This window comes from Anser brachyrhynchus (genome assembly GCF_964034855.1).
Source record: "Anser brachyrhynchus genome assembly, chromosome: 2".
In the NCBI taxonomy this organism is placed as follows: Eukaryota; Metazoa; Chordata; class Aves; order Anseriformes; family Anatidae; genus Anser; species Anser brachyrhynchus.
The window spans coordinates 87,314,642-87,338,856 of record NC_137695.1 but is presented as its reverse complement, the minus strand read 5'-3'; the positions used below and the strand labels follow the sequence as shown (position 1 = coordinate 87,338,856).

At 35.4% G+C, this 24,215-nt stretch overlaps 1 protein-coding gene across 1 annotated transcript in view; it reads right to left on the bottom strand.

Moving 5' to 3' along the window:
- Positions 1-24,215, bottom strand: part of ABCA13 (ATP binding cassette subfamily A member 13) — a 200,918-nt gene that overhangs the window by 40,235 nt on the left and 136,468 nt on the right. The window contains exons 47-54 of the mRNA XM_080580557.1: positions 22,668-22,776; positions 11,594-11,648; positions 10,764-10,941; positions 7,197-7,312; positions 5,653-5,809; positions 4,463-4,716; positions 3,712-3,904; positions 2,229-2,338 (exon numbers count right to left, since the gene is read on the bottom strand). Of these exons, the coding sequence (XP_080436683.1) occupies positions 2,229-2,338; positions 3,712-3,904; positions 4,463-4,716; positions 5,653-5,809; positions 7,197-7,312; positions 10,764-10,941; positions 11,594-11,648; positions 22,668-22,776 (1,172 nt within the window). The remainder of the gene's footprint in view (positions 1-2,228; positions 2,339-3,711; positions 3,905-4,462; positions 4,717-5,652; positions 5,810-7,196; positions 7,313-10,763; positions 10,942-11,593; positions 11,649-22,667; positions 22,777-24,215) is intronic.

Sequence of the window (24,215 nt, the reverse complement as noted above, 5' to 3'; positions counted from 1 at the left end):
AATATTAGAATAAGTGAGTGATAAGTTTTGAAAACACAGGAATGCTTTACATTCACTTGTAGACTTCAACTATGTAAGAAACATCAAAACCCATAAGGTGACATCCAGGTCAGTGTGATGATTAATATTGTTAATGATATTCTGGAGACTTAAATATGACCATCTCCTATGGGTTCTTCTCTAGTCTTCTAAATGTGTCAAATTTCATTACCTATATTTTAGTACATAGTAAATAACATTACATTTTAAATGAATGGGGTAAATGAAAGTAACATACAAGATGGGTAGCAGGCATAATCAAATATTATGTAATTATGTAGCATGAATTATCAGGTATTACTGCCTATTTGAAACTATTATTAAATACCAGAAGCATAAAGTTGACCTCAAAAGAACTGTTATCTCTTTCGCCAAAAATAAATTGCAACATTCTAGTAAAAGGAATAAAAGCATTGGTATATTGTTTTATGACTTTTTGAATAATTACCTTTAGGGGTTCTGATAAAATAAATAATGTATTTAATAAACATAGCATAACTGCCAAGACACCTGACAATGAAATATATTCTTATAATTTTATATTGGCTTTCAAGTAGGTATTAAAATATAGGAATTGTCACATCAAATCAAATCATTTGCCCATATACAGATCTGATGTCACATTGTATAGGGAAATACATATGAAATTCATGAATGCACAGGAAGGACCAAAGGCAAGTCCCATTAAAAGCTTTGGAAGAATAACCCTCAAAATCTAAGCAAAACCCGGGAGCTTAAATACTATCTTGAGGACAATATCTTATTGGAAATCATTACAGATTATTGTATTTCTATAAATCTCAAATCCTTTTCAGACACATGCTAAACTTCTGACCTCCAAAATATCTTGGTAAGTGAATTCCACAGGTTCCAAAAAACAACAAATATTATTTTTAACCTAATTTTAAATTACTGGTTTGGGGTTTTTTTTTGGTCATTGTTGTCATTCTTGCTTAATATCTGAAAATGTTTGTCTTCTGTTTGGGAAAATTATAAGTGAAAATAAACATCTAAGTGTTTCTACAAGCATTGTATAACACTCTCATATTACTTCTTATACTTTTAAGAATTATATTTCCAAAATCTCTTTAGTCATTCCTTCCTCCTGATTAACAACTATTTGACGGTGATTTGGGGAGTTCTTTGTTATTAAGCCCTTACCTGAATCTATTGAACAAAAAAATGTTGTTATGAAAGACGTTTTAAAAACAAAACAATAACAACAACAAAATCAACTAAGTAGAACCATGTTTAGTAGTGGTGATGGTGTCCACTTTTTCTCTTCTTTTAAGGGTAAACTTTCAAGAAAACAGAATTTTGCTATGACTGAAACTACTTGCATTATGAAATTATATCTATTTATCATTATTTTCATTAAGAATTGAGCAAATATTTACATATGAAAGCATTTAAATTCTAAAACAAAGACATGTATCTTCACATTTTGGAAATGTTTCATTTTAAAGTCTTCTGAACTAAACCCTTCACCCCTCATTCTCCAATTTTGAAATGGACATAATTTAAAAAACAAACAAACAAACAAGGTTTAAAATTGTTAACGAGCCCACAATACATTCATACACATACACACATTTTACTTTGGTTTTACTCAAAAATAACTTTACTTTCCCTCCAATGTTGCTGGTAAAACCTGTATATGTTGGTTACACCTAAACCAAAAAGGCCATTATTCACTTATCACTCCATCAAAGTTATCCTCAATACCACGAACACAATATCTCTTTTCTTCATTACACAACATATTGATCAAGTAATTAATTAATGACTCTGAAGGACCCAAGTGTCAACATTTTAAAATTATCCACTTTAAGCACCAGTCATCATCCTAAGCCTGGAAACCTTTTGGTGCAGCACTAGTATGGGAGATTTATGTCCATGCATCTGTACGTACTGTATATTAAGATTTTTGTTACAACTGAGGCTTCCTGTAGCCTGCTCTTTTGCTACCAGACAACTTTATTCTCAATTAACAGAGCTGTCAGACTTTAAAATGTTGTTGTCATAATCCCTGACGTTCCTGGCAAGGGCTTAACAGCAATGATGCAATATGGATTTAAAAGGGATCAAAACAGGTCCCTATACTACAATATAAAGGACTGAAGACTGCTAGTTTTTGATCATTGGCATTATCAATTAACACTATTCTGATCAAACCCTGTGTTATTTACCCTGTAGGAGTCCGGATAACAGCACGCCCTGCAGATGGGATGATCTCTCCAGTCAGCATCTTAAATGTTGTGCTTTTCCCAGCTCCATTTGTTCCCAGGAGTCCAAAACACTAAGATCAAAAAAGAAACAACCAAACAAAAAGAAGAAATAAAGAGCAAAGGTGAGAAATTGTTATTAATCTGCTATGCTGAAGGAAATATGTAATATTAATTCTTAAACAGTTTCTCCCCTTTTCATATTTCTTATCATGTCTGTAAGATACTGTATATGGCTATTCAGTATGTGCAATTCCCTTTCCAACAGAAAATAAGTTTTCAATAAAATAAAATATTTTGATTACCTCCTGCATTCTTAAAAATGACTTATTTAGCCTTCCACTTAAAACCCTGTCCTATAATTTAATGCATTAGTTATCCATATTATTAAGTGCTAAATTTGAGCTTGGGGGTTTCACATCCAAACTGAGCCAGAGAGAAATATAGTCAATATTTTTTAATGAATATTTCTTAGTTTCTCGTAAGCTGCTTCACTTTGTACAAGTAAACAAACAGTGAACATCCAAGACACTGACTCAGTTAATTCAGAGCCCAGCTGTGATGAACACATGCTTAAGCTAGGACAGTATTTGTATTAAGTTTACAAATAGCACTTCATAACTTTCAAAATACTTGTTTCATGAACTTTCTTATCTATAAATATGTTTTAACCAGCAACATCCTCCAGGTTACTCCAGTTACCCAACAACTGACCTGTAACTGTCTGTATCTCACTGGACCTGTGCTGCCATGTACATTTTCTTATATTTGTTTTTACAAATGCATCTTTGTAGTTTGCTAATGTCAACCAGGAAAAAAAGTCTTTTCCTTATCAGTATTTTAAATGAAAATTTGCACTTCCCAAAAGGATCTAAATCTTGAAAAACTAAATGCTGTTCTGAAATCTTTAGGATTATCGTGATTCAGTGTGAGATTTCAGTTTATTAAAATAGTATATTGGTATATTATATACTATATTAAAATATACTGGAATGATTTCAGTATGAGAAATACAATGTTGCCTTGGAGACAAATTCAGAGTCCTATTCACATTCTGCAATTGAGCTACATATTCTTTGCTTTCTCTTTGGCATTGAATTGCTCTGCTACCTCCTGGCATTTCATGTTAGCTGATAAAACAGTAATTTGCTAAAGATAAACAAGATGAAAAAACTCTGATACAGTGTTAAACCAAAAAAATAAGTGAACTGTTGCTTCTTAAAGACCACCACATCTTCTACTTCTATCCAGTTACTGATTTTCAGAAATTACTAAAACTAAAATTGTTCTGCTATCTACAGATCTTTGATTGCAGACATACAGGTCTGAACAACTGCTAGGAATCAAGTGGGATTTGGGTGGGGGGGGATTTTAATTTTTGAGGGGGTTTTGTTTAGTTGTTTGGTTTTGTTTTGTTTTTCTGAAGAAAGAAAAAAGTCCTCTTTACCTCTCCCCTTGGTATTCCCAAACTTATGTTTTCCACAGCTATGTTCTTCTTACTGAAACCTCCATAACACTTCCTGAGGTTGTACAGAAGAAGGACATCATTACCAGTTCTTCCACCAAAAAGTCGCTGTCGCTCCATCTCTACATCACTATCTTCTGAAGGGCTGACTGTGCTGTTAAGTGAACACTGACCCCTAAAATAGAAGATACCAAATACCACATGGCAAATTCAACATTGATGTGCTCTGGATAATTCTGTTTTATTTCCCTGAAACCCCTTAAAGCTCTGTGATCACATCTCAGCAGAATCCAAGGGAAAAAGAAAGCACTTGTGTTTTTTTCTGCAGTTTACAATAATACAGTAATATTGGTGGTAGGGGGATGGTTGAGCTAGGTGATCTTGTCCAAAAGACAACCTTTTGGACCTTTTCCAATCTTTATGATTCTGTGATTCTATGATTTTTTTTCTCCTTCCTAAAATTGAAATTGCACTCTCCTGTTCATATGAAACAGCAACAGAGACATTCGACTGAGAATGAACTCCACATTGAAACATTAAGTCAGAAACAAGAATGATGAAATGGGGAAATCCTTCATTCAGAATGGAAGCATGGGACCACAAAACCATCCAGTTCAAATAACTCTGAAGCAAACAAAATAAAACCCCTAAGTGAACAGGATTCCACCATTTTCTTTCTTTAAAAATTAGTTAACTGTTTACTATGGCAGAATACAAATGGTAATGCACACACCTTGGTTTCTGGAGGAGATCCCAATGGAAAAAAAGCCGTAAAAGAAGAAGAACTGTTCCCTGCAGGGCCATTTCCAAAAAAATCCAGCCCAGGAAATTCATCTCAAATGGGCTCACATACGAATCTATTCCAAAGTTGCTGGTCAGGTCAAACTTGATCTGGTTGTATGAAAGTTCTATTAAACCTTGGCCTAAGCAGAATTGTGGGAAAATTATAAACGTCCATTTGAGGATATTGTAGATGTACTGAAAACTCTTAAAATCCATCAAGAAAGAAAAAAAGGAGGGAGGAAAGAAAGAAAATTAGTTTTCTCTAACAAAACATTAAGCACACTTACTAAGCTGGATACACCTTTCAAATCTCACTCAAGGCAAACTGATTTTGGCAGAGCATATCATGAACTATTTTGGGCTGTCCCAAATCATCTCTTATTGTGTTTTAGAGTGCCTACAACCACAGAGTCCTAGTTTGCTGAGGTTCACAGACAATGACAGAACAGACACATGGCTGTGGTCATTCCGTTTTCTTAAAATTTTAATATTTGAATGCTATTAATTCTAAACCACCAACTTAACCGTAGTTGAATTTTGGAGGCATCAAATCTGCCTCCAAATTTGAGTGATGTGTAATCCACATTTGTCATCAAACATTACAGTTTTGACCTGCTACATGCATAGGTAGTGAAATACACACATTCTGGTTTTCTTCTCCATCAGGTTGCTTAATTACCATTAAGAATAATGAAAATTAAATACATGGACTGAGAATGTGTATTACTATTCATACAGCACATTACAGATCCTAGAAATAAGTGGATTATCTCTTATGTCAATATTATTCAAACACATTTTACAATGCATATAATCTATTCAATGGACCAGAACAGCTCCCATTATGTGCAAATTACAACTTAATGGTCTGGAAAATGTCAAGATTTCAATTAACACTATTTTTCCATTATTTCACTGCAAGCTTTTTTTTTTCCCCCTTCTTTTTATAAACAAGTTAAAATTCAAGACGGTAACAAGCAATACGGTATATAGTGGGACAGAAAAATCAGGATGGTTTAAAATGCCAATTTTTTTCTGCTAGAAATGATCTAGACTGTGCATAGGTATGCATATGCACACACACATACATGTGTGTGTATACATCTCATGAGTAATATGAAGCTAAGGTTTCATACTGACCTGTACTTTGGAAAGTATAGCTAACAAACGAGGTAAGAGAGTCACCAACATGGTGCAAAGGCCAAACACAAAGTTTAAGGAGATGTAAGAAATAAAAGCAACATCTGAACTCGAGAAGAATCGGGATACAAGATACATCCACGGTAAAGTTGCATATCTGAAAGTTTAAAAAAAAAAAAAAAACTTATCACAAACAAGTTAAGCAACTCTTCTGACCAACTGAAAAAGAGGTCAAATTTGGGATATATTTTCTTTATCTAATTACCTTATGATTCTGTAGAAGTACCCATATCTACTGTCATGTAATAGGCAGATATGAACCATTTTTGCATATATTAACTGCATGGTTTTACTTTCACTGTTCCGGAGTTCACAAGCTTCACGGCAAAACCACACATCTTTTAACAAGTGCTTTATGCGGGGACAGAATTAAAAGCAGGCTTTCATAGAAAGAAGAAGAGGACACAAATAGAAAGAAGAGAAAGCCGTGAGAGAGAGGGGGAAGATGTAAAATAAAATGAAAGGGGAGAAAAGGGGGTAGAAAATAGTAATATGACATCGTTATATGACATGTTATGGCTTGGTTTATTTGATCTAGCAAAAGTTGGTTTTGTTTTTTTTTCTCCTATGATGGGATGTCCTGATCTTACAGAAAGTCCTCTCTTTCACTGTATTCTCTCATAAGCAGTCATATTTAAACATCTGTCTCATAAGGTATGCAATCTCCTTCACACAGATAGCAATTATTATTTGGTTAAGGAAGAAAATTCTTCTTCAGAATGCTTATCCTGTAACTATTCATTTTCCGCATTTCTCACATCACCTGGGACTGCACATAAGAGCAGGCAAAACAACAGCACAGATGAACCATTAGTTTGATTAAGCCCAGGGTTCAATATGTATTTATATAGAGAAATCAATACTCGGTTTAATCAGTTATTTTATCTTTCTGTAACTTTTTTTTTTTTTATTTAATGTGAAGCTTAAGCACAATGGTTATAAGGGAGGACTTTTCTATCTCATCGCACTATTTGGAGACAAATCTTCAACCAGTCCAGTACTCCACAATGGACAGCCTTCTCCCTGGATATATAAATTGCTGGAGCTGTATAAGATTACAGAATTACTGAAAATTGGTAGAACTGTAAAAAAGACAGCCACTTCTTGCCTTCTTGCTACTCTGCACATGTAAGCACTGAAATTCTGACCTGACTGTTATTATTCCCTCCTTTCTGGAAGACTACATACAATCAATTTCTATCAGCAAATGATTGTTATACAGACTATTTTTTGAGACATTTCCAGAGCTTTTTTTTTTTTTAATTCCCCTGAGTGAGCAAGCAAGCAAATCCATCACCACCATCCCTTCCATGTGGCACTTTCAAACTCACGTTTCAGCCTGTTTTCTCACTATCTTTTGCTGAATTGTAATCACTTCCAAAGAGAGAAAATCATGCATCCAGCAGCAGGTGCAAAGCAAGTCTAAAGATTTCTGTTTGTTTTCTACGAGTCATAATTCCATAGTAGCATTTCCAATCACATACCCAAAGAGTACCAGCAGGAGAACAGTGGCCGCCAAATTCTTTCGGCAAGTGAAGGCTGAAAGCTGGAAGGCAATAACAACACCAACACAGAGGGTGACTGGAACCATGTAAAACAGCTAGAAACACAAGAAAAAAAAAAAAAGGCACTTAGCAGGGGACTGTCTCTTAGTGACATCCTTAATTAGCATAGAAGGGCTCTACAAATGAACTTTTCCATATTTGCAATATAATTACTCTGTGAATTAGGAAGAATTAGGCAGAAGAGCTCTGAGATTTCAGAGTTCATGCTGGCTGTGAAGCTACCCCTCCTACACATATACACACGAAACTTACCCTGACAAAATAAAATCCAGCTACAGAGTATTCCCCTTAATTCTGTTTCTATTCACCTTTCCAATACATCCATTTAACAAGCTAACTCTTCCAGATAATGAGTCCTTATGGGACTATTGCTCCAAAATATCCAATTGTATTGTGAATACAGTTTCTTGGATCCAGAAAGAGCAGTTTCACTGATTTATGCTTCAGTTACAGGATACTAGTAAAGACACAATTTTTAAAGAGACGTTAATGAACGACTTTGCGTGCTGATGAAGCAAATGACATTTTTTTTAATAGGAACAGGCATAACATTTACAAGAGTTACAGCCATTAGGCAACAGGGAAAGAAATTTCTATTTAGTCTCTTGATATAATGGTAAGCAAATACTTATTAGTGTGGGGACGTGATTGGTACAGGGGATTCATATCCAAACAGTGAAGAGAGAGGGGCTCTGCCCACATTGAGTGATGGCAAGATGTGAAAATCTGCGCCTGGTTCTATTCCCAGCATCTGCATGCTCTGTGCATTGAAGCTGAGCTCACTAGGGCAGTGACTGCCTCCACTTGCATGCTATATAGCATTTAACTTTATTCTAATATAGCTGAGATTCTGAGATGAAACTGCAATAAAGGCAACAAATGATTGCAATCAAGGTCTAGCTAAATACTCAGTGTAGCAGAGTATACATACTGTAAAAGTAAACATTCATACTGAAGGACAATGCAAACCTGTCTATGCTTAAACCAGAAGGCATCATTTCCTTGCCAATGGGAAGAAAACATTTTTTAAGGGAAATGCAATTGAGCAAAACATAGACTGGTGTAATGTTCTCATCTTGTTCACAGTGTACCTTATGGCACCATCAATGCCATACATAAATATCATACAACACCACTCCATAGATTTGGGCTTCAGTTTATTCTGGAGCTGTTTAACATTGTATAGAAGTCACAAAGCATCTGAGTCCTAAAATATTTCAACAAATGAATATATTCAACTTGTTTTCTAGAAATAAATAACTTTTAACATTAAATTCTATTTAAATAATCTTACTTGAAAGCATGGCATGTTATAAAAGTTAGGCACAAATAAATAATCTTAATTGCCCCTCTATTGAAACAAGCTTAATCTAAACAAAATATCTCTATTTGTCATGAAATTTTCTTAGCAGTTGCACATTTTCTATTTGTTGAACGTTGCAATGAATATTATTCATGTGCATAAATACACAAAGAACAGCCTGATTCTTATGACAGTAGTTATATAAATCAAATACTTCTGCAGGTCTAGTAAAGATTATGCTTCCAATAAGACAGGACACGGCCTGCAGTGCTTAAAATGTGTAAAGGGAGTTCAAATTTGACAGTTCATATATTCATGCGTTCAGTGTCCCTAGATGATCTGCGGCACAATTAGCATTTAAAGTAGTGTCTGTTCCTTCCCAGATCATGATTGATCATGCAGTATGATGCTGAATTTGTGAGAACATTTTGAGAGGAAGAGATTGGCAGAAAATAACAAAGAGCTGACTTCACTGCATAAGGAGAAACTGAATGATGAAGGACCGAGTTTTTAACCAAACCCTTTCATCTGATACGGCACAAAGATTGACTGGCCAGGTAAATAACTTTTGGATAAATGTGCTCTTACTTCAAGCTTGCTCAAGTGTGAAAATCCTGATTTCAAGCATGGATGGGTGAAGCTCTAATGTTTCAGATTTAGAATATCTTGAATGAGAATAGAGTGTTCCAAAAAATCTCTGTTCTTGACCAGGCTAATTCATGTTTGCATTGCCTATGCCAGAATCCAGACCTTCCTACCATTACTCAGTGGGTTAAACAAAGTGCAGAACATTTCTTTCCCTCCTCTGGAGTGACGAACCTTTGTATTACTTTTGGATAATCCAGGGTTCCAATTTTTCACTGTTACTTCTGAAACAAACCTCCCAAGCCAAAACACCTTCTTCACAAATTCCTTCTAAAAACAGTTACTAAATGAACAATCAACATGGAGCACAAGAGTTCTCTAAAAGGAGGAATTCTATCCCTTTCCCACAATTAGATGCCCTAATCCCAACTTCCGACTTCCCTCCAAACACTCAATTAATACTATAGCGAGCTTCATTACAGGTGAGTTATGAAAACACCTTTCAGGAGGGGACAAACACACACAAATGTGTGTATTTATATATACACATATAAATGGAGAAATTTTGCCTTTTTTTTTTTTAAAGAGACACCTTTAGACAAGATTTTTGGAGAAAATTTGGATGCTCTAGACTTAAAGGGAAATTGAAGGACTTACATTATATAGCTGGTGAAAAGTGAGTCACTGAGGACTATCATTGCATTGAGAAAATTAATTCTATTTCACCACCTTTGCTTATTTTCCTCAATAGATATCAACTTCTCAGACTTGAAGAAGGTAAGCAAAAAATTCTATTTTGTTTAACTCTGTTGGCATAAATCTAATGCAAAAATCAGGTCTCAGTGGCGTTCCTGTCTTTACATTTGGTTAGAAGGTTAAGCTTCAGGGAAAAATAATAATTTCCTTAGTACTTTTGAAAGACAAATTTTTCAGATTTTCCTATTTGTTAACGAACTGCATGCTAACAATACTGTTTGTAATGCTAAGAATGATAGAAATTACTTTGCTGGAGAAAAACAAACTTGCAGGACAGTGACTTTGTCCATTTCTGATGTAGGTCATTCCGTGAAAGTGAAATCATAAAAGAGATTTTCTACTGTCTATCTTGCCAGAAATAGATACTAGCAGGGAGTACTTCTCATATTATCCACCAAAAAAAACAACCTAATTATGCCTTTAAAGTAGCTGACTAGTATCTTCAGGCTTCTCCCATAATATGAAAGCTTTTGCCAGTGGCAACTCAAAGCACTGAAAACACAGTAACTCTTGTCATGAACAGCTCTGTGGAAGATCCTCTCTGTCTAGGTTGATTAGCCAGTTTCCTTTTATTTGTGAAATACTGTAGGTGCCTAAAGCTAGCATACACTTTACCTTCTTACATTTCAACTTTGAAAAATGGAGAACACAGTGCCTGCTTTATGGAATCAGTACTCACAGTACTAAAGTAGGAATGGAGCCACAATATTTCTTAACACAAGAGACAAAAATTGTTGCTCTATACAACTCAAATCTTATTCACATGTTTTGCAACCACATCTTTTGCTGATTTGTAGCAAACTAGTTAAAAATTTTCACATGCTGCCCCACAAGATACCTACCATATCCCAGCAGAAATTAGCAAACCAGTATGTTTTGTAACCCAGGCCTGTGATGTGTTGCAAACGTTTTGTGCCAGATACTCTGTCTTTCACTATGGCACTGCCAATGGATGCAGTGAGAATGGAGAAACCCAACATGATACACAGTGCTACGCCACACTGACGAACATTCTCCATTCTAGGATACAAAGCAAAATGTTGTAATTAAAACACAGTGAAAAATAAATAAATAAGTAAATAAAACATTTTCAAGCCCAACTCTTTACTGAAACAATACCACACATTAGGACCTTAATCCTGCTTGAAAAGACCATGTTTCTACACTGTCAACATCCAATTAGAGAACAGGAGCAAGATGATGTGTTGAGTTACAAAACTACAAAACTATACATTAGTTACAGAACACAGAGTGTGTTTAGAAGTTTGAAAAACAAAGTGAAACTTTTGCAAATATTTCTGCCTTTACAAAAAAAAAAAATTTAGAAACTTGACGATCATTTAAGGTAGTTAACCTGTTTGAGAATGTCACAACCTGCTCACAAACACTCTGTAAAGTGCAGTCTGGATAAATTCAATATTTTTTCTTTAGAAAATAATGTAACCTATCTAATATAAACAGTAGCTGATGTATAAACAGCAGGTTAGAGAACATACTTCACTCAGTGGAACTTAATTGTATCTACCAAGTCAACTGCCGTTGAATGGAACATACATGCTTATTGAATTAACAGCTTCAATTGCCTAGTCATTGCAGCTGTTTTTTTGTTTGTTTGTTTGTTTTGTTTTGTTACGTTGTTTGGTTTTGTGTTTTTTTTTAAGAGTTTGCTCACATTTTGTCTTCATCCAGCAAGGCTCCTCCGTAAGGTTGGCTGTAGAGTGTGATCCCTGTGAAAAGAAAAATTATGAAAGAGTAAATGCTACATCAAGATTTAAGAGTTCTAGGGTACACAGTCTTTGGAAATTCACATGATGATTCACTTACTTTTTGATTTCCATGAAAACAGTCAGTTGTGGAACAAAACAGGTAAAGCATGCAAAGCAGAAGCAGAACTTACAAAAGCCTGAAGTAGAAGAAGAAGGAGAGAGAAGCAAAGCAAGATGAAATAGGGAGTAGGATGAAGAACTGAAAGTAAGAACTGCAGCCATCTCACTGCTTGAGCACCTGTTAACAGGATGTTGATCTTCCATACAAAGTATCACCTCACAAATTACTTGCTGCCCTTGGAAGGTGGCTTTAAAGCAGCGCACAGGTAAGTCAACTTGCTGTCTCTTTTAGCTACCCCTCTTTGACAAGTGAATAAATTCTGGACCTGCAGGTTACACTTTCACTTTCCAGAAGCAGGATTCAGCTCTAAAATCCCTCTCCTTCATTGACAAATTACAAGAACACAAAGACTGAATACTTTGCAAGTATACTTTTCATATGCTTTATTGAATGAGAGAGAAAATTTTACTTTCTCCATGGTTTTGAACTGCTGAAAACACAAATTTCAGCCTATAAATGAAATTGAAGGCTTGCTGTATGTAAACCACCAAAGTAATCAGCACAATTATGACTGATGCAGACTTTAGTTTTCTTCCATATTAATCCTTAAACTGGTATCCTATAAACCACCACCTGAATATTTAGGACAGATCTGTGGTATGACTCCAGAGCAATGTGATCTTGTTTTCTTCTTTATGCTACAAAAATGTTACCTTTTTATATAAAAAAAAATAAAATAAACCGTCTCACACTAATGCGAAATTTACTTTCTTTATACTCCATTTTTACTACTGGTCTAAACAAAATACCATTTCTAATGCAAAACAGTAGAATGTCTAAAACATTGTCCCTCAACTAAAATAAACCAAACTGGTGTTGAGAAATGAACAGTCTTAATGATATGCTAAAATGTGGCATTATTACATAACAGTAGCTGACTTTCTTTTAAATTTTATTTCAGGTTCACAAACTAAAATGTTAGCTTCTCTTCCATTTTACACCTCTTGCCTGTGCCAGACAGAGCCATCTGGGGGGACACTGAGGGAATTTTTTAATAGCTTTGAGCTGAATTGGTGTCTTGAATTGGTCTAATCTATCTTATTCTGGTCATTAGCAAAAGAGATCACCACCCAGCACCTATATGTAACCCCTTTCTTTCTCTGAAACCTCATTACACAAGATGAATGAAAAGGCTAAATACTTAATGAGCAACAGAAAGAGCTCAGCCACCAAGCTGCCAAACCAAATACTGTATCCTGTTGAGTGATTTCCAGAGTCTGGATCTAATGAATAAGCATAAGTACTAGCTGCTTTTCTGCACTCTGAACTGTGGAATTAGGTTCAACAATGTCATGTATTGCTGTGGGATCTGTATCACAGAAAAGACTAAATACAAAACAAAGTAGAATGTGCTTGTATATCTGATCTTCTGGATTAAGTTAGGTCGCTATTGAAGCACCTGATATTTTATCAGTGCTAAAAATATTTTTAGATTGCATATGGCTGATGTTTTGCAGGTAAAAACCGTTCAGCTAAATTAACAACAACACCCCACCCCCCACCCCCTAAAAAAAAGCAAAAATGCATACCTCAGATTGAAACCACAGGGTTTTAAATTAAAAATAGGTCCCATTTGGGAGGCTGAGAAAAATCCTACATGTGCACTGCATACTTTTTCTGTTTTCTGTTTCTTGGTACAACCAGCCTGTAACAATGTAGCCAACTATGTAAATGAAAATTGAACTTCGGAATTGGAAGATAATTTATGGATGAAAACTGTGGCTGTTTGCTTTTCTTCTTTTCAAGAAAAAGAAGGAAAATAGGGGGATGAGATTGTCAGTGCAAGAGGAGGTGTACAACTGATTAGGGTATTTTTTAAATAAATTTGGTCTGTTCCCAATAAAAAAAAAACTCCATCCCAACAACAATTATAATCTTCCAAGTATGTTTGGGAAGGAAATATATTATTAGTAGCCTCAGATGAACTTTACAGAGTACCGCTTATTTGAATGCACTTAGTCATACTTTGTTTGTGTCCAGCTGTATAAATATAAATGTTGTCTTCATTCCAGTAATAGGTGCAATTTGACTAAATACATCTATGCTTTGATCTTTGCCCCCTTAAATTTTCATTCCTCATTTTAAAGACAGAACAATTACAATATCACGAAGGCACTGTGGGGTTAAAAGTGGAAAAATAGAGGAGGATGATTAACTCGCATAAAAAATATAGTAGAAGGTAATCATTTTCCAGATGTTGTCAAAAACTGTACAGTGAGGCCCAAAGGTAGTTAACAAATCAAAAGAAAAATCAGGCAAATAAGTTTCATCACTAGTAAATACATGTGCTATTTGCAGATGTCTTTCTTGTCATTTGCCTAGAGGAGATGTTTAAAATTTTTCTTTGTTTTTCTTTTACGCTATTGATTTTTTAAACAACAATGGCTGCTATTTGTTCTGAGGTAAAAACAGGCATATCAGAGAGAACTATTTTTTCCACTGGAACCGAGTACTTTCTGAAATTCCATTTGTGTAAAGGAGAAGCACCATGATCCAAAAGAGCTTCATTCCCAGAAAGTTTTTCTAAGCATTCTCAGTGATTGTATATATGTGTACATACTAGAAGAAAGAATGTCTTTACTTCATATATACAAGGATTCCTACTGAACTGGAAATGAATAGCCAAAAATAAAATTGAACCAGATTTTTACCATATAGACAGACTGAAACCAGTCTGAACTTACTTTCAGACCTGGTTAGAAGGGGGCTGGGGGGGGGGGGGAGAGAGAGGGAGAGAGGGGGAGAGGGGGAGAGGGGGAGAGAGGGAGAGAGGGAGAGAGGGAGAGAGGGAGAGAGAGGGAGAGAGGGAGAGAGGGAGAGAGAGGGAGAGAGGGAGAGAGACAGACAGATGATTTTCAGACAATCTAACAACAATGGATGGAAGCTTTTGAAAAATGGGAATTCAGATAATTTCAGAAGCACTAAAAACAGAAAATTAACATCACAAAGTGTTCTTGTACTCACTAGTGCTTAGCTAAATAGGCAAATAGCAGAAATACAGCTTCTAGGCCTCTTCTTTTATAGCCATGCGGAAAGGTCTAGTTATAGAGGAACTTCCCAGAATTGTCAAGGTCTTGCCCGCATGGTTAAAAATTTGAATTCTATAACCAAGCTCTTCTCCCCTCAGCTTCAGACGACTGAAATCCTACAGTAAAATTGTTCTGCCTCAAAAGCTAGCATTTTTAGAGATTGCAAATCTTAAAGCTCCTGCCCGTGAAAAGGAAATGCCCAGGCTTGCCGGACTATGGTTCCTGATGATTCATATCACTTTTCCCATAGCTGAAACAAGTAAAGCTGTCTTGTGGACTATAGTAGAGAATTATCGCCCATAAAGTGTCCAGAACTGGGGCAGTTTGCCAGGATTTCAGGAAGGTTCTCCATTATATTCCATTAATTAATCTGGACTGATCTGAATCGTATCCCATTGTTCTGCTATTAACTTCTTGACAAATTCAGTGAGAAACGCTAGAAAAGAAAGAGCTATGAAACAGTACTCGCACAACTGCTTGTGCAAATGAATTCATGCTCATAAGCATAGGTTTGGCCAATTATACGTATGAGAACCAAATCAATGTATTTTATAGAAGAAGATCATCTACATTTCTGAAACTTTTCAAAAAGACCCACAGGGATTGAATGAACCATGCAAAATATAATGGAGACAAAAATGACATCAAATATTTCACAAAGAGTAACTTCTGCTCAGAAACATTTACTGTGCTGGGCAGTAATCTCTCTCCTGAAATCACCACAGCCTGTGTTTACTGAGTGCACAGGCCCCAAGAGTAAACTAACAAAATCTTCAGATTATTACATTGCTGTCATAAAGAAGTCTACAGCAGTTGATTTCAGTCCCATGCATAGAAATATACTGATACAACTACAGAAAAAACAGAGACTGTGAAAAAGAGATAATTGCTGGAGGGAGAGGACAGGAATAATAATAATAATCAATAATAATAATGATAATAAACATTAAATAGCATAATACACGCACCTTGGCTTGTATCAGGAATAGTGTGGGAAGCAGGACCAGGGAGGTAATCGTACCCCTGTACTCTGTTCAGGTGAGGCCACACCTCAAGCATTGTGTTCAGTTTTGGGCCCCTCACTACAAGAAGAACATCGAGGCCTTGGAGCATGTCCAGAGAAGGGCTACAAAGCTGGTGAAGGGCCTGGAACACAAGTCCTGTGAGGAGCGGCTGATGGAACTGGGGTTGTTTAGTCTGGAGAAGAGGAGGCTCAGGGGAGACCTTACTGCTCTCTACAACTACCTGAAAGGAAGCTGTGGGGAGCTGGGGGTCGGCCTCTTCTCACAGATAACCAGTGATAGGACTAGAGGGAATGGCCTCAAGTTGTGCCAGGGAAGGCTTAGGTTGGAGATTAGGAGACATTTCTTCTCAGAAAGAGTAGTCAGGCATTGGAACAGTTTGGCCAGGGAGGTGGTGGAGTCATCATTCCTGGGGGTGTTCAAGGAAAGGTTGGACCTGGTGCTTAGGGAAATGGTTTAGTGGGTGATAGTGGTGGTAGGCAGATGGTTGGATCAGATGATCTTGAAGGTCTTTTCCAAACTTAATGACTCTATGATTCTATAACACTCCTTGCAGGCTTGTATCATACAATACTGATGAAAAAGCAAACTGCACTGCATTAATTCCCTACTATGGAAGAGTCCCAAAAATAATGCTCTTCTTAAAAGTAGCAACCATTTTCTACAGTCAATTTCCATTCAAACCATGTAGATGAAAAAAGGATTACATTTTTGGAAATTTACACGCACAACCAAGATGAAACTTTTCAGGGCTGCCGATTACAATTGACTGAAGTAGGTTCTTGTTAACCTACATTCAGCTCTGTGTTAGAATTCTAAAGTCCTATCAAAGTATTACATAAATACAATATTTTGCCTTTCATTCATTATTTTAAATTTTTCAATTAGTCTGGAGCATGAGGTTTTCGTGCATTTGCTACATTTTTTAGTATAACAATTTCCTCCCTCCCTCTACAGTTTAAAAATAGATGATGAATTTACATAAAGCCAAGCCTGTAATTCACAGAGGGAAAAAAAGTTCTCTTGAGCCTATGGAAGAGAAAACTATACAATATCATCCAAGACAAAAATAACCCTATCATTTTGGTATAAGCTATTTGCTAGTACATGTATTTCTTTATTTAAAAAAAAAAAAAAAAAAGTCATACTTTTATAATCTATCTCTTCCTAAATTTCTCCTCTTAACTACCTAGACTGTCTTTCTTTACATATCTCTCTCTCCCAATCTACCTGTTAGCATGATGTGCTAATTGCTTTCTTGCCTTTATGTACATTCTTATTATGTAAAGCTGCTACGATGATGCTCATTATGTTGAAAACTAAACACCATCTTTGAGAACTTAAAAAACATAAATGACAGATAAACCAATAAGTTCCAAATGACAAAGCCTCTATTAAACAGATGTACATGGTGCTTATGCAAGGGTATTTTTTGTTTGTTTCTTTTTTTTAGGATTTTATTTGCAAGCCTTGTATGAACTACCTTCAGGACAAATATTACTGAATCAGTATTCACAACGGAAGCACACATGACAGGCAATATCTACAAATATGAAATGATTCAGCCCTAACCCTTTCTGCAACTTTTCATAAATTTCTTAATATAAAATGATTTCTTCCACATCTACAGATTGCCATTACATTCTCCTGACTTAACTGCAACCACAATTTTTGCAATTGTCCTAAAACATCCTTTGTCTATGTCCTTGGTACAGCCTTGGTCACATTATTTTTACACTGACAGTTCAGACTTCTTTATGGGCACAAGCCAAAAAACTGTGATAGCCACTAATTCCAATCTTTCCAAAGCCCTGCATAAGCAATTTGGAGCAAGAAGAACTGTGACCATGAACATCCTTAAACTATATCAGGGTTTTAATGCTGTATTCAGAGATTAAATGAACACCACGATACCAAGACTCTTAGACCTTTTAACCTTCTCTAATAGAAAAATGAACAACTTGGGAAATGAGGGGCACTAATTCCCTGATCAGAGTGGGGTGGACTAGATAGCACCTCAAAGTAAGAAACATGATTGTATACATGTAAATTGACTGTGTGTATAGCTCAGAAAAGGAACTAAGATGTCATTCACAACACACCATAAGCTACATGTTATTTTGGTACGATATTTTCTTATCTGGTTTTCAGAAAATTCTTTTCCTTTCTTTCCTCAACCTTTTTGCAAGCACAGTTAACTACAAAGTAAGTTGGGGGGTTTTTGTTTGCTTTTATTTGTTTATTTGTTTGGTTGGGGTTGTTTTTAAGGTAAAAGTCTCAGTTGCTACCTCTTATATTGCTCAGTGAAAAACTACATTTACATTTACATTTGGAATGCCACTAGGAGCTTCATGCTACACACGCTTTTCACAGTGGAAGAGGCAATAAACAACTAATTGTACCCTCTTCAACTTCTCCATGATTTCCCCCAGTAGTCTCTCTTCCAGGGTGAAAATTTCTGTTCCTTTCCTTACATTGTTCCCCGTTAAACTCATTTTAGATACCAATATTTTAAAAAGGCATTCTTAAGTTGGTAAAATTAATTCTTTATAAACTTTATAAATATGGTGACATTCTGTAGAAAAAACACTGCCATTTCCTATTCTGGTTCACAGGAAAAACACATTTATTACACACGCTTGACATGAACACCATGTTGGCAGTTATAGGAAAAATCCTGTTCAGTTCCCATTTGGGAACTGCACAACTCAAGACACTTCTCCTCATACCAACATCCTATTGACAGTCTGCAAACGATACCTCTAGATCTTCTATTTCAAATCTAAACTACATGAACATTACTCAGAAAAGAAAGCTGTGTGCACATTGGCATAGTCTTAGAGACTCGAAATGTTTCATTCCTGCTGGTTAATAAACAAGATAGTAGGTAGTCCACTCCATACTGTCTGGATGCAACTTTTCACATAATCAGGCATTACAATCAGGTTTTACAGTAGGAATGAGAGAGACAGTGATATGAACCAGGCAGTACTTTTTCAGCATAGACTGGAGAGATCTAGGGAAAAAGTCTTGAGTGTCTTCTAGATTGCATACCTTCTCTGTAGTCTAATCAGGGCTGTACTTAGGTATAATCTACAGTTCTGCACTATGTGTCTAAGCCCGTCTCTTGTCTCCTTTCAAAATATCTCTTCTTTCTGTCATGTAGCATACTGAGTCTTGAGCACATAAATCAATTTGGACCTGTACTACTAAACCTAAATATCATAATTGTTACAGACTTGAATAGAAGACCAATCTACATTTCTTTAATAAAATGAAATCATACATATATATTTTTAAAATGGAGATAGGCTACATATGGCAGCCTATATATATAATCAGTTGTAGTATATGATATATAATTAGTTATAAATTAGGCTCGATCCACAAGCTCTCCTTTGTGGGCATTTAAAATTTACAATTAGACTTCTGTTTTTATAAAATGAAAAATTACAACTTTAATTTTATGGAACATTTCATAGGTGGCACCTCAAAAATGATTTAAATTTTATTTTTGGCCCACTAACCAGACAGGGATAAGAAGGTTCCTACTAAATGGTGTTTCACAGGTTCCTTTGAAAAGAGGTTTAAAGTTACAATTTGCAGATCTGGAGACTGTACAGTCACTTTCCACCAAAATTCAGCTGAAATTGGGTCTCTTGATCCCTTCAGCTCTTTTGAAGAACTGAATCTCAAATAAATGAGAATGCTACATGAACCTTACAATGAGCCCTAGCATGAAAGGTTTTTTAAAAAGCCAATGATTTCTATTGAAGTACTGAGATGGGGCAGCAGTACAGCACAAGGCCTTTCTATACTGATATATTTCCATTCTTTGAGTAATTATGTAAGAACTTTTTTTGACCACTGTACATTACAGACATCATTACAGATGACTACCACTCCTTTTTTCTTTATATAGAGTTACCCTAAGAGGTAGATAATAATCCTTCCCCTACAGTCTGGCATGTTTAACACATTTTGATGCAACTGTATAGAATAACATAGCTCTACTTGATCAGAATTTATATCTCAAGCTTATGGCAAATATGTTGCCTTTTAATTTTTTACTCCTCTTACTTCATTATTTCATTTGTTATTTGCTCCCAGCTGCATTAACTAATAATTGAAATGCAGCATTTCAGAAAGATTTAACAATATATAGACATCATATACATAGGCTTAAGGGCCAACAAAAGCTGATTAGTTTTGACCAGAAAAAAAACAGTACATCTTACCTTCTCTGTTGAAGTGCCTTTCTCACGTATGGTGGTTTTAATTTGTTTTTTCGTTTTCTTAATGTGTTCATTTTCATTATCTGTCACTGAATTTATAACCGCTAGTAAACAAAATGGACTTGATTTCCCCTCCAGTAATACAGGTGAGGTAATTCTTTCCAGAATAGAAACAGACTGACATGATTATGAAGCTAGATGTGGCTATCCACATGGTACAGAAGATGAGAAAACTTTTTTTACTTTTTTTTCTTAAAAGAATGATTCCTCAACTGATGTCCCAAAACAGACATCCAATCCACTAACTATGACAAACTACTTTAAATCAATCTGGTCAACTTCAATCTATCTTTTTACATGCACCTCCAGATGACGCACACCATTTTTTCAACAACAATCCCACTCTGATTTTTTACAATAAAATTACATGAAGCAAACATCGTGGCCTTCCAAACATTACTACAGAGAAGACTACTGAAAATTCTCTACAGGGGAAAAAAAATGAAATATCTCCCCTAGCAAAGAAAGGATTTGGAGATCAGATTAAACTCCTCTTAACAGTGGGCTTATGTGCCCCATACAGCATTGGAAAACTGTTAACTTAAAAACATTATATATATATATATACATATACACACACAAACACACATATGTATGTATATAAGTACATATATATTGTATTTTTCTGACTTCACTTTCTTGCTAGGATTTCCATGTCAGGTCCCTCTCCATTATGTCTCAACAGTATGATCAATCCATCCTTATTGCACCTCTCCAATAGAGAAACATGTAAATAAATTTCTTTCTAGTTCATAAAATCTACTTCCGCAGAGATTTACCCAAGATATTCTGCCAGAAGTTTATATCAAGTGGCAAGATTTATATATGATAGTCCAACACTTCAAGTATTTGCCAAGCACTATTTTGTTTATCATATTTTTATGTCATGTAGAGACATAAAATATAACATTTCCACAACCCTTGGGATAACTATGATTTTCTTCAATCCTAATGTGGATGATAAATTCCCAAATCCCCATGACAGATATAAAGGTAAAGGTACTTGAACATTTAAGTCCCTGAATGGGGTATGTAATGCTATAGAAAACAAGTCAGAATCAACACTATTCATCAAGTGCAGGGAAACTAAAAATTGATTTTTATTAAAAATTCTCATTAAAATACTTGATTTCATTTAAATTTAAACTTTCTGCAGAAATACATTAACTGTGATTTGTTCTTATAATACATTTAGGAAAAATAAAACTCCAGCCATCTTGAAAACTAACAATTATTCTTTTTTTGACTTGACACTCGGGATACTTTTCTTAATGAATTTCTGTTTTCTAGTACTCAAAATTCCTTTCCCTTTTTCACTGATTTTCTTCTTCTTTATTCCTTCATTATTATAAACACATATGAATGGTATAAGATAAAACTAAGACAAAAATCTTGTTGATGTACAACCTCTCCATGTCTTCTACTGTGCTTAAATAGGACAGAAATCCACCTTGAAAGTCTTCAAATTGAAAATGAAAAGTTGCAATTACTTTGTTTTAACTGGAAAAGGGCAATGCATAAATCAATGTGAACATCACATATAAAAAAATAATAATACTATCTACCCCAGAGAAAGACAAACAGGCAGGAAGAAAGAAAAGAAAAGTACTCTGGTATTTTTTCCCCACAAGATATACTGATGGCGAAAAGCAATTGAAGCTCTGAGTATAATTTCACATTTATACATAACCATCCTACTGTATATGATCTTTTCAAATACTCTTAAAAATCAGTCATAAGCTATTTTAAAATTTCTCCAACACAAGCTATTCTGCTTTAATAGAACCTCAAGAATGAAAGGAATTGGAATGAACAGATGTTAGCCTGAACTATCAAACTCAGATTTCAAACGGGATTTCAACATCCTAAAAATTCACTGTGTTACCAGCTGATTCTTTGGCTGAAGTTATTACCACATATGACAGTTTGTAAAATTTATGTTTTAACTAGTTCTATACAGTTCAAGGATAAGTGAATTAGAGAATTCAGACATCAAAGATACAAATCCCTCTTTTGGTATGTACAATAGTAAGATATACCAGCCTCTCCTGTTCCTTGAGTAACAGGATGCTATGGGACATTATGTTGCAGTGTGAGTTTACAGGATGCTCTGGGTTTATCCTATTACTTAATGAGTAGTGACAAACGAGTTCTAAATTCATACTCTTGTGCATTAATCACCCCATTTAAGCAAGCCCCCAGTCGTTTTCCAGGTACAAACACCTCAACCATAGCAAACCAATTTACACCTACTCCATAGGAATATCCTTTGTAAGAAACTGTAACAACTGCATATGGCATAGACAGTGAGCTGTCAATTCAAATTTCACCTTATTGCACACTACATTCTTCAGATACATCTTCTATTTAAATTAAAGTTTCATTTCCAAAGCCTTCCAGAAAATCTGTAACTCTGGAATCTGACTTGAAACCATGACAAATTTTCACATTGAAATTCACTTTATTTAAAAACTATTTTTCAAGCAATATGAATAAACACAAAGGGCTATTACCATACTGTCTCCAATCCACAGCTGGAGGCAAATTCAGCCACAGGATGAAGTTATTGAGTTCATTTAAGTAGGATGGCAGTGAATGGAAACCCTTTTGGTCGTACCATACCTGGAAGAGAGAATAGAAATTGTGAATCAAAAATGAGTTGAATCCAAACATTGATCTGAAAACTCCCATAATTTAAAGAATTGCATAAAGATATTAAAGATGAATTCTCCTTTTAAGACACACATTTTTAGAAGAAGAAGGTGATCTAGGCAGAACAGAATCATCAGACTCAAACTAAAAATGGTAGATTTAGATTAGGTATAAAGAAATTCTTTACTCAGAGGGTGGCGAAGCACTGGCACAAGTTTCCCAGAGAAGCTGTGGATGCCCCATCCCGGTAAATGTTCAAGGCCAGATGGATGGGGCTTTGAGAAACCTGGTCTAGTGGGAGGTGTCCCTGTCCATGACAGGTGGGTTGAAATTAGATGATTTTTAAGGTCCCTTCCAACCCAAACCATTCTGTGATTCTACGATTCAATTTGTGTAGTTCTTTCAACAGAATCTAGCAGGGCAGAAAGTTGTCTTAATTATTAAACTAAGATTCTCCATGTTAATGAAACAGTCCTTTCCTTTATGCACATTTGGTCAAACAAATAATAGAGTAAAAACAATGTGAAAATAATATTGGCCAACTTAACTGGAAACAAAGAAAGATGAAAAAAACTGTTACAAGTGAAGAATATTGATTATTGAAAATCCAAAGAGACTTATCAAAGTAATACCTGCAAGCGACATATAGCATAAAATATCAAAGAAAGAGAACATGTCCTAGAAAATTATGAAAGGAAAAAACAAGGAGACACTGCTTACACAGTGAAAGTATGAAACTATGCCATGAAGGACAAAGCTACATCTCCATCTTCAACAAGCAATTGGTTTCAACATGGTTTCTTGAGCAAGGAGGAAAGGGAAGACAGATAAACTTTAAAGCAGACAACACAAGCCTCTGAGGAGCACAGGGAAGTATTTCTGCTGTAACATACACTTTATCCTCAAATTATGCAGAATCACCCTAATTTGATTAATGTCTCCAAAATCCACACTTTCAGACCTGAGGTTTCCATGTGCTAGAATCAGTGCTGATAGCCTGGTTATGTCCCAAAACTGAATATACTGAAGTCTGAGTTTTGCTTTCCTGTTGGAATTCAGTTCTATTTCTGTGCCTCCTTAACTGTTAAGCAAAGTGCCTTTGACCCTACATTATCCATACTGAAAAACAGGTCAAATGAAAAAAAAGGTATGTTTTCAGTTTTGATGACATGTTTCAAATCACCTTTGATTACTATCCACTCCCTCACTGCACAGCAATCTTTCATCTCCCTTTTTTGTTTATGCAGTTGAAAAATTCTTAACCTTTTCCTATTTGCTATCAGCTCTTTGCTAATCTGCATTTTGGCCATCTTGAGTTGATGCTGGACAATTTTCACTTTGTGTCTGGACTCTGAATCATATAACAAAGTATATGTTTGTTGTTTTGTTTTTTTTAAATATAGGTCTTT